The 11,775-nt window shown below is 47.3% G+C and overlaps 1 protein-coding gene across 13 annotated transcripts in view; it reads right to left on the bottom strand.

The window, feature by feature from the left end:
- RIN2 (Ras and Rab interactor 2) overlaps positions 1-11,775 on the bottom strand; it is a 241,351-nt gene that overhangs the window by 19,789 nt on the left and 209,787 nt on the right. For all 13 annotated transcript variants that reach the window (XM_032248107.1, XM_032248110.1, XM_032248113.1 and 10 more), the window contains one exon: positions 7,167-8,303. In XM_032248107.1, the coding sequence (XP_032103998.1) occupies positions 7,167-8,303 (1,137 nt within the window). The remainder of the gene's footprint in view (positions 1-7,166; positions 8,304-11,775) is intronic.

Below are 11,775 nucleotides of genomic sequence, written 5' to 3'. Positions count from 1 at the left end.
AGTTCCCCAGCAGGCCTGAGCTCCACCTGCCAGCCATGATAACTGGCTTAATAAAGCAAACGACACTGGCTGCCTTCCCTCCCAGACCAAGGCTTCCTGGGATCACTTCCCAAATTTAACCACTCACCTTGAAAGATGACCTTTCCCAGGCTCAGCTTCCTCATCTGTAAAATGGGGCCACTCACAGCTTCCCGAGGTGGATGCTGGGAGGACTGAGTGGCATCTCCACCAGGAGCACTTGTATGCATCTGATGCCTTGTAAGCACGCTGCTTTCTTTGTTGCCTCTGCCCTGACATAGAGTGAATTAGTCTTTTCTCTTTGAGGGGAAGCCCTCTGAAAACCACACCTGGGTTTCTGCAGTCCCTAGCATCACCTGAAGTCCCTAGCGCAAGGCCTACATGTGGCACACACTCCAAATATGTAAAATTTAACAGAAAATCCTTCCTTTGGGAGAAGACACGGAATTATACTTACTCTCTTTACCCCTGCAGAATACAGGTGTGTGACTCTAGTGATGAAATCACTGCCCACGTGTGGGGCAGGCAGGGGTGGGGCACCCCGCCACGGTGCAGGGATGTCCGGTAACCTGGGTTGGTTTCAAGTATTGCTGGCCATGCACACTTTGGCTCATAAATAATAAATAACAAAGGACACTACATGATTTTAAGGAAGATCCCATCAGCCCAGCAAGGAAAGGGAGCAAAATAAGGATAAGAGGCACTGGGGCTTTGATCCACTTTAGTTTCTGCTCATTTTGGTGGGCTTCAAGGAAAGCCAGTCTACAAAAGTATGGGCTACATCTGTGTGATATTTGATGCAGGAGATCTGTCCGATTTGTGTCTTTTAGTAAAAGGCCAGGAAAAATGAAGGCAAGGAAGAAAAGGCTAATCCTTATGGAAGAATTTTGGTGTTTTTTGTTTTGTTTTGTTTTGTTTTGCTTGAGGAGGAGTTTCAGTCTGTCTCCAGGCTGGAGTGCAGTGGCACGATCTCGGCTCACTGCAACCTCCACCTCCTGGGTTGCAGCGATTCTCCTGCCTCAGCCTCCTGAGTAGCTGGGACTACAGGCGTGTGCCACCACGCCCGGCTACCTTATGGAAGAATTTTAAGAATTTATGTAGACTCACCTGCCTCTGGGAGGTGGAGCTTAATTCCACCCCATCCCTTGAGTGTGGGCAGTGCTGAGGGACTTGCTTCCAAAGAACAGAGTATGTAAAGAAGGGAATCTTTAATTTTACAGGGAAGAAACCTGGCATACAGGGGATCAGCGATGAGTCATGCAGACAACAGTACCTTCTGGTGTGATGTGCCTTCAACTCTGAGGTCACCTTCCTGCTACATAAAACCAACCGGAAGGTAGTGGTAATTCCCTGCCACCAGAGGTGCAGACAACGCCTGCCAGGGGTCCCTGTCAGTCACGCTTGCATCTTAGCTTGACCTTGCTACGCTTTTGGTTTCTTCATCTATAGAAGTGAGGGCAATAAACAGAGCCTCTCAAGGCATTCGGAGGATTAAAGGGGATTCTACACATCAAAGTGCTTTGTAAACCATAAAGGGCCGCCCACGAGGAGCGATTACTGTTGCTTTCACTTGGCTCTTTTGAAAACATGGATTGCACTTAATTCGTATGCTTTGACACCACAGAGGAGGTGGCTGTGACGTCCCCCGGACCTGGACAAGAACCGAGAAGCTCCAAAGTGGATACAGTGTCTGTGAGGACACAGTAGGGGCTGTGTCTGCACCACTCGTTCCCTGCTGCAAGACTGAGCTAGTGACACGAGGCAGTGGGTAGGACCTGAGGCCCAGGGAGGGCCGCATCTACGTGGTGCTAGCCTCACAGAGACTACCAGCGGGAACCCTCCTTTTGGCTGGAGTGGAGGGGTGGGAAAACATGGGTGTGCCCTAAAGAGCCTGATGCTGCCACACAATTCATGTAGCATTTTAGGTGGCCTTTGGGTGACGTTTCTCAATTCCTACATGAATTCCTCTTTTACCTGGTGATGCTTCCTGCCTGGGAGGTAGAAAGACTCTAGGGATATGACCAGAAAAGACTCTGGAGCAGACATCTTCATGTGACTTATTTTGTGAATCTCCACCCACCTTTTGAGTAAGGTCTTTCCAAGGTACGGAGCTAACAGCACCCTTGTGCGGGCCATCATGGAGTCAGGGACTCAGGGTCAGTCACAACTCCAGGGTGTCGCCTTGTTTTGGTTGATGTAACATAATCGACCGCGTTTTGATGCCCTAGAGTGAACATTAGTCAACAAAGGATGCCCCACAGGGGAGAAACAGGTGCTTCTTATTGTGGTCTTCTATTTAAATTAATTTTGGGACGTAAGATAGGTAGGTATCCTTTTGCACACCGCAATCTTTCTTCTTTTTATCTGCCTCTTGTTAAGTCTGCAAGGGCATTTGTTCCTTCAGGCGATAGGGTCACATGTACTAGATCAGAAGTCAGAGGATTCAAGGTTTTAATCTCTGTTTGGCACTAACATTCTTCCCTGGTTACACCTCTCAAAATAGCTTTTTTTTTTTAGATGGAGTTTTGCTCTTGTCGTGTGGGCTGGAGTGCAATGGTGCGATCTCGGTTCAATGCAACCTCTGCCTCCTGGGTTCAAGCAATTCTCCTGCCTCAGCCTCCAGAGTAGCTGGAATTACACGTGTCAATCACCACCACTTGGCTAATTTTTTGTGTTTTTAGTAGAGACCGGGTTTCCCCATGGTGGCCGGGCTGATCTTGAACTCCTGACCTCCAGTGATCTGCCTGCCTCGGCCTCCCAAAGTGCTGGGATTACAGGTGTGAGCCACTGCGCCCAGACCCAGAATAGCTCTTTGTCAAAAAAAAAAAAAAAAAAGAAAAGAAATGATAACTCAGGGGCTTGAAAAAAACTGTGACCTGAAAAATTAAAAACAAGTCACACTCTAGATATTGAAGCTACAGCCAACTTAACTATGCATTTTTTAAAAAAACAAACAGCAGATCTGAACCAGAGTAGTTATGATTGTTTAACTCCCTGGGAATCATTTCAATCCCCTTTTCTATGTGCGCTGTACTCCCTGACATCTAACCACATTTTCCGTATCATTTCTCTATTAACACACAAAAAACACTCGGATACATAAATCGAAGTGATCTTTGAAATAAGTGGTAACTGATTTTAAGGATACTTTTTCTTCAAATCATTAAATTGCTTTTTGGGGAAAATGTACATTTTGGTTTGTAGCACTTAAATAAACATAGTACCATCCTGTTTTCCCCACTTTTAGGAATATGAACATTTGTTTCTTTTGTATCACTGCTGATAGTCTGTGGTGAGTATCTGAATGAAATCGAAAATTTTAAGTTTACTAACATTTTTGGAGTTGGACAAATTTTGTTTTTCTTGAAACACGCCTTGAAAACAGAGGGATTTCCTAAGGCTGACAACAAGTCAGAAATAAACACTATTTGACTAAAATGAAAACACTAACCAGAACATTGCAACAAGTTCTGCAAAGTGAAGCTTTCTCTACCAGAAATTTTGGATAGATTTCCCCCATGGGTTGAAAAGACCAAAGCAAGAGTGGTGGGATGGGGATGTGAACACCCACCAGTGAGGAGCATGTGTGGGAGCAGGAAGTGATTTCACCCCATTTACATCCTATAGCACGGGACGTCAGCAATGAGTGCAGCACACTGTCTATGAGGTGGTTGATATCAAGGCTTTCAGTAGGGCCCCAAAACTGCACACTCTTATTAAAGCAATTGTTTGTTCTTCCAGGTACCACTCGGGAGGGGTGAGAGTAGGTGATGGCTCTCTGGGAGGGAAGCCTGGTAAGTGGCCTGGAATGAATGGAGAGCTAGCACACACGGGAACAAACCCGTGTCTTACCCGCGTTGGCTTCATTCTCCAATCAGGAGAACCAAGCTGGTGCCAGGCAATGAAGATGTATTCAGGAACCTCTGCATGGGGGGGGGGGGGGGGCTTTTGGTTGGAAGTGCTCCAAAGCATAATCTAAATAGAATGCAAATTCTCCATAATTATTTACAGGGCAGTTTTTCGGTTTTGAGATTGATTCACTGTTGATCATTTGCACTTCTAGAAAGTGCTGAAAGGGGTAGTGACACCAGCACATGGGCAAAAGGAAAGTGAGTGAGAACTATTTGTTTTTCTCATTAGCTTTTCTCTATGCAACTGAAGAACCACTCTCTGAAGAAGACAGATGAGTATTATCTCCATATACTAAACAGATACATGTGCATGCATTCATAGGGTCATTTCCAACTAAGAATGACTGCTTTAACACACATTGATTAAACCAGTATAATACGTCCTCCTACCTTCTTGACTTCAGGATGTTCCATAAATCTAGGCTTTAAATTAGAATTCTGTCTTGTAGTTCAGAGCTATCTTCTTCAGAAGCTACAGGAAATGAGGATAGAACTAGATTTTTTTTTTAAAGCAGAGAAACCCAACTGGCATTCTCAAAAACCCTTATAGGCATCAGTGGACACCTATTCAGAACAAATTTGAGGCTTGGAATTCTGAGGGTGGCAGTCAACGTGAAGACTATCTGGTGTTTTGCACAGGAAGTCAGATACAGTGGGAATTAGTGCACAAGCAAGATAAGAAGATCTGACTGAATGCAAGCTCCCCTCCTAACCGAGACATCACCTCTGCATATCTCTCTACACATCCTGGCCTCTGTTCCTGAATTTGCAAAACATGAACAATATCTATTCAAATATACCAACCTTGAGTCAGTTATGAGTCTTAAAGGTATTGTACTGACAAGTCCTTAGTAAGCTAGTGATTCCTTCGTTTAGGAAAATGTAAAACACAGACAAGTGGGCTGGCTAAGTCCACGTTCTCGTCAGAGTAATATAGTAAAGTGCACCTCTATGGGGATTGGCTTTCTAATAATTAGGGTCACATCTTTCCTTCCACCTGGGCTTGTGATGAGTTTCTCAGGTTGACCTCTTCTCCCATTCACCCTCTTTATTTCAAAAGTCTAGCACTTTCAAAACAGAATGATGTTTCACTGGTGAAGAAGCAGGAGGAACTGACTGCTTTCAGTGCAAAAGTTTAAAAAACCAAACCAAACAAACCCACAGAAAAAACATAGCAATGCTTCTGGAGGCCATACCCATGCCTCAACAGAGAGCGTCAGTCCGAGCAGCCTCAACACAGGGTTGGCCCTGCTATTACAATTCCCCGGAACTTCTGATGAGAAAATAGGAACACAGGCAGCAGCAGCGAAGAGTGAGCTCAGCAAACAAGGGCTTTGGATCCCACGGAAGTTCAAATATGGCACCTGCTAGTTACTAGATAGTGTGGCAGGCAGACAAATGGCATGGCCTGGCATGGCCCTCCCTGTCCTCCTCCAATCCGTAAAGGATGCCGATGCCTGTTCACAGGGGTGAGGCGAGGACCCACTGGAATAGCTTGGACCAGCTGCCGGGCTCATACTCGAAGCTCCATAATGATTTTAAATTAAAAGCTGCATCCTTCTAGGATAGTGAAGTGTATAATTTTCAGCATGTTTTTGTAGAAAATGAGTGAGTCCTTGAGTTCTAAGAGCAAGTACCATATCCAAACTTGACAACAAAAGGAGCTGGCTGCAGAGCTTCCCAGGACGGACTTGGGTTGGTACTTATAGCATCAGCAGGGAGGGAAGGCCAGGCACTGTGGGCTGGTTGGCGCCACTGGCCACATAGCTCAGGCCTGACATCAGCGCCTGCCTGGCTACACCCCCCTCCGCCCAGCACTCCCCGACCCCAGTCCCTAAGAGGAAGCTTCCCCTGCAGGTTGGGTTCCTGTTAATACTGAGTCCGATATGGTCTCCCTTGAGAGGGGATCTCTGGTGGGACAGGGAAAGAGGCCGCTTGTATGGATATTTTGCCCTCTCCCTGACGCCTTTTTAAATTAGAAGGCACCTCACAAGGGCACATTCCTTTAGCCACTCACTCCAGCAACACCCCAGCTTTAACCACGCCCTGATCAACCAGGCCTGGCCTCAGTCAAACCACAAGAAAACAAACAAGGCTTTGATTCCTTTGTGAGAAAATCAAAGAGCTGCTGAAAATCACTTAAGGGAGAAAAGAGAGAGGAGAGAGAGAAAGAGCCCTCTCTCACACACTGTTTACTACTTTCAACAAATGGACCCAATCAGAAAGAAAAAATTGGGGTTTCACTTCTGAACTGCCTGGGAATGTTTGGTAGCTCCAATGGCTCCTGCTGCCTGGTGAATAAAGTCTCTGAAATTAACCTCTGAGAGTCAACCTTCTGAAATTAGAAACAACAAACAAACAAAAACCCTTCAACATTCTCACCCTGGAAAAAAAGACTGCTTGCCAATTTCAAATTTGCCTTGGCCAGATAAACCATTAGGGACTCATTGCATAGATAAGATTATAAAGAAAGTATTTCCCCTTGATGTTGGAGAAAACACCTTTCATGTGACCTCCAAACTATGTTACTTATGTTACTTATTTAAAAAACAAACAAAACATATTTTTTTTTTTTTTTTTTTTTTTTGCTTACTCCCAAGCCGTGCCTCTCACAGAAGTCCATGGCATGAGGAGGAGCCAGCAGGATGGTGCCCTTGAGGGAGATCGGAGGCCCGGGGTCCTTAGATGCTGGTAAGGGTCTGCTTATCCAGGGTCTGGCGCTTGTCCCACAGGTAAGCCTGCAGTGGAAACTCATTCCAATGCATCCCTGAGTTTTGTGCTCTCTGAACATATGCTACACCTCAATAAAAAGTTTACTTTGCAACCAAGGCAGAACAAAATACCCACTGCCTCTCAGAAAATAACAAAAATACTTTTGTATGTATGCACAGCCTGCAGAGAAGCACAATTCCAAAGACGTTAGCACGTGCAACACACACACACACATACACACACACACACACACACGCACGCACGCACTGGACCCGCAGAGGGCCGAAGTCCATCCCTGAACAGAATCACTCTGCAGTTCCAATCTGCCACTCCCGAAAACATTTTTGAGCCTGGCAGTTAGCAGCTACTTTGAGAAACTGATTTTTCCATTCAAACAGGGAGAGAAGGTGGAGTTGGCTGTTGTTTTGAACTTCGGAGTAAGCTTCATCAAAAATAAACACAGGTTGCGCTGCCCGGACGGAGTTACGTTAGATTTTTACATTTTTAAAAACAGCAGGTACTTACCTATTTGGTCTTCAGGGATCAGCGACTCGATGGGGGGGTCCAGCTCCGAGCTCTGAGACAAATAGTTCTTGACCTGGGTCATGAACTGCCGGATGGTCTGCAGCATGTCGGTGCTGGACACGTGGCATTCCTTGTTCTCCTGCAGGAAGCTCACGTAGTCCTGCACCAGGCACCCGAAGTAGGTGCATTTGTCCCGGGACAGCTCGGCGATCCTGCGGACCATCCGCTTCTCCGGGGTCATGAAGGAGCTGAACACCCCGCTCACCTTCTGCAGCTGGGACTTGACGAGCTTGGGCAGCACGAAGGAGCTGCTCCGTTTCTTTTTGGACTTGATGGGGGGCGCCATGGTCTCCTGATCACTCTCCCCCTCGTAGTCCTCCAGGCTGCTGTTGGTGTCCGCCTCGTAGCCGAACAGAGGCATGCTCCGGTCGAACTCCAGCGAGTCGGAGGAGGAAGTGGAAATGCTCATGTCGCTCAGCCGCTGCCGGCCTCCATGGCACGGGGGCCGTGATTCAGAGCTGGGCGGCGGGGCGCTTGTGCAATCGCCCGGGGCGGCCTCAGGCGGGGCCCCACCTGGGCTGCCAGCTGCGCCCAGCTCCAGCTCCCGGCCCGCGCCCGGCCGCCCGCCGCCGCTCGAGGTCTTTGCGCCGCCCTCCGCTTCCAGAAAAGAAGCCTGCTTCTTCAGCCGGGGTGGAGGGACGGGAGCTGGTTTGGTTCCAGGCACAGCTACGTTCCCATGTTTGTTATGGTTGACTGTTTCTGGCATGCTCGTCTGGGTTTCGGTCCTGGCCAGCCGAGGGCTTGTGTGCAGACTATTAATAGCGGGTGGCGGGGGCCTGGGTGGGGGGGACAGAGGCCGCTCGGTGCCATTCGCGTTGGGAGTCCTTGCGCTCGGCCGCTTCAGGCCTCCGCTGAGGTCCTGGCTGTGCTCTTTCAAGAAAAGGGGATTAATAAAGCACAGGGCCCCGTTGGTCTGGCTGCACTCCAGCTCCGAAGGCGTCCTGGTTTTGATAGAATGCACTCCATTTATAAGGCACAGCTGACGCAGGGAGGCAGGACAGACGCCGTCGGGGGAGAGGGGCCTGTGGGGAGGTGGAGGGTTCGGGGGCTTGCTGTCAGCTGGGGAGCTCCAGAAATCTGAAAGTCATTATCAGTGAACACAAGAATGTAAATACAGTACACTCAGACCGTTCCTTCACAAATTAAAAAAAAGCACATGGCATGACAAGGCGCGTCTTGCGGGGTGGGAGGGGGGATGCGTCGTGCTCGGGTTTACTGCATTCCTTTACAGGTATTGATCGACTTACGACCTATGCAACTTACGACCATTCGACTTTACGACCACAATCGCAAGCCACGACTGCTCCACGTCTGGCAGCGCAGACGTTGCCCAGCTGGGCGTACGACAGTGCGGACCAGCTTCCAGCAGCACTACCAGCTCCGCGTGCATATAGCCTACACAACTTATGACCAAATCGTGTTACGACCGGTCTGTCGGCACCAATCGTGGTCGTAAGTCGAGCACTGGCTGTACTGGAAAGGGCAGAAAGGCTGCCAGGCCCAGCTGTGGGCTCATAGGAAGGCTCCAGGGGCCTGTCACCTTCAAAGCCCTGGAGAAATGGCGTGGCCAACAAAGGATTCCAGCTCTGCCTTTTCACAGGTAAGCAGGAAGGGAAAAAAAAAAAGAACTGGAATTGTTCCAGTATAACCTCAAAAAAGGGGCTTCCTGACTTGCTTGACAAAAACTGAACCGACTTCCAAAGTAACGCCACCCTTTCCCAACAACGTCTCCTGGGATGCCCTCCACCGTGCAGCTGCCAGCCAAGGAATGGGTTTGAAGTTCCCCTTCAATGGGCAGGACCAGCAGCTGGGCCCGGGGGATGTTACACAATCTGCCGAGGGTTTTACACATTCAGCATTAAAACCACCGAAGGAGGAGAACTGCATTCATGGGTCCCATCAGCAGAAAAACCACAGCAAGCAGGCCCAGCCATTTACCTTTGTGGTTTGGAGCCCTTACTTCCCAAGTCCTATATAATCTCTTCACCATGCTCATAAATATGCAATGCTCTGCAAAGTCGGGCAGATTGCTTAATTGTCTGTGCTGCCTGTGTCTCTTCTTGTGGATGGGTCTCAGTGTTCCATATAAGTTGAGGGAGGTAGTGGTGTGATCAGTGGTGCCTGTTATAATTTCCATGTGGGATAGGTTATTCTTTTTTTTTTTTTCTTGAGATGGAGCCTCATTCTGTCGCGCAGCTGGAGGGCAGTGGTGCGATATTGCCTCGCTGTAACCACCGCCTCCCGGGTTCAAGCAATTCTCCTGCTTCAGCCTCCCAAGTAGCTGGGACTACAGGTGCACGCCACCACGCCTGGCTAACTTTTGTATTCTTAGTAGAGATGGGGTTTTGCCATGTTGACCAGGCTGGTCTTTAACTCCTGACTTCAGGTGATTCACCCGCCTCAGCCTCCCAAAGTGCTGGGATTACAGGCGTGAGCCACTGTGCCTGGCCTGGAATAGGTTATTCTCGATCTCTAGCTATGCCTTGCAGTGTCTTTCTTTCCCATGGACACAGAATGGCTGGCCATGGGGGCACTGAAGAGAAACTCTTGGGATTCCTGGCCCTGCCTTGTCTGTGTGGTGACAGCTGCATCACCTGCTTTATGAAATCAATCCTGTATCCCTCCTTCTCGCTCTCTATTCCTGCCCTGTCCAACAAGAAAGCCAACAGCCACAGGCGTCTATTGAGCACTTGAAGTTGGCTAGTGCAACTGAGGAAGTCAATATCAAATCCCATTCAGTGTCAATCAATTTAAATTTTAGATGCTCAGTTCAATTACTGGAAAACGTTTATGTATCTTTGGAACTTGGTTATGAGAATCTACTTTTTCAACTGTGAACTTAATGAAATCTAAATACAAACCATGTATTTCTGACAAACATTTAGGGCCTGAGTTGAGACGTGCTGTAAGTATAAAATACACAATGGGTTTCAAATATGTGGTATGACAAAAAGAATGTAAAACATTTCACACCTTAAACATTTTTTTATGTTGGTTACCTCTAGAAATTATAATGTTTTAGATACATTAAATGCAACAAAATAAATTATTAAAATCAATCTAACCTGTGTGGCTACTAGAAAATTTCAAATTACACATAGATTCGCCTTATGTTCTAATGGCTAGCACAGCATGTCTTGGAGAAGTTACTTCTCCCTCCTTTGAGTCCTCTTAGACTTATACTGTCACAGCTGTAAAACGTTTGTAAGGCTTTGTATACTTAGTTCATGTGTATATGTATCTCCCATATAAACTACAAACCTCGGCCTGGCGCGGTGGCTCACGCCTGTAATCCCAGCACTTTGGGAGGCCGAGGCGGGAGGATCACCTGAGGTCAGGAGTTCGAGACCAGCCTGGCCAACATGGTGAAACCCCGTCTTTAAATAAATAAATAAATAAAATAAACTACAAACCTCATTGGCAGTGGGTAGGGGCACAGGGATTGAGAAGGAATCTGTTTAACCTTTGAGTCCTTGGTCTGGGGCACAGCGTCTGCCACAAAGCAGACCCTCAAAAAATATTAGTTTGATGAACAGTATTTTTACTGAGGCACAGAATTTTAAAATATGCTATCTCTGCACAAAATGGATAACATGCACACCGATAATCACAACCTGAATATATGTTCATTAGATTTCAGTCGCATCTAGTTAGCAGCCATTGGAAAAAACTCTTCACCTCTCTCTTGGCATGTCACAAGCACTGTCCTTGACACTTTGGTTCTGCAGACTCGGCACTAAGAACACATTGCCAGTGGACCATCAAACTGTAGCTATGTGGGCAGAGGTCACCAGAGAGAACTGAGACCCGGTACACATCTTCAAGAGGCCTAGAATCTAGTTGATAATATTGACTTAACTTCAGCAAGTATTTTAATCTCTCTCCAAAGGTATGCAGAACTTAGCTGCAAAAGAAGGTGCCACTGTTAAATAGGGACATTTCTATGACCTGAGAGTTTTGCCAGGATTCTGTTTCCAAATCCCATTACCCAGTCTTGCCACCTGGCCACACAAGGGCAATTCTTCTACAGATACAATCTAAGTTTCACAGCCAAAGTGGGTGGATCACCTAAGGTCAGGATTTCGAAACCAGCCTGGCCAACATGGTGAAACCCTGTCTCTACTAAACATACAAAAATTAGCCAGGCATGGTGGCAAGCACCTGGAATTGCAGATACTTGGAAGGCTGAGATGGGAGGATCGCTTGAACCTGGGAGAGGGAGGTTGTGGTGAGCCGAGATCATACCACTGCACTCCAGCCTGGGTGACAGAACGAAGCTCCTTCTAAAAAAAAAAATCTAAGTTTTAACAGAAGAGAATTCAGAGCTATGCCCAGGCTCCTCTCTGAGGCTCCCTCAGAAATGGCAGTCGCTTCAAAATAAGTTTTTTAAATTAAGAGAAAAATATGCCAAAGGACCAGCCTGGCCAATAGAGTGAAACCCTGTCTCTGCTAAAAAAAAAAAAAAAAAAAATTAGCCGGGCATGGTGGTGCATGTCTGTGATCCCAGCTACTTGGGAGGCTGAGGCAGAAGAATAGCTTGAACCTGGGG

This window comes from Sapajus apella, unplaced genomic scaffold, assembly GCF_009761245.1.
Source record: "Sapajus apella isolate SASKATOON/1434 unplaced genomic scaffold, GSC_monkey_1.0 scaffold65, whole genome shotgun sequence".
NCBI classification, from domain to species: Eukaryota; Metazoa; Chordata; class Mammalia; order Primates; family Cebidae; genus Sapajus; species Sapajus apella.
Note: the sequence above shows the minus strand (reverse complement) of the source record. Positions and strands in the feature narration are given on the sequence as shown.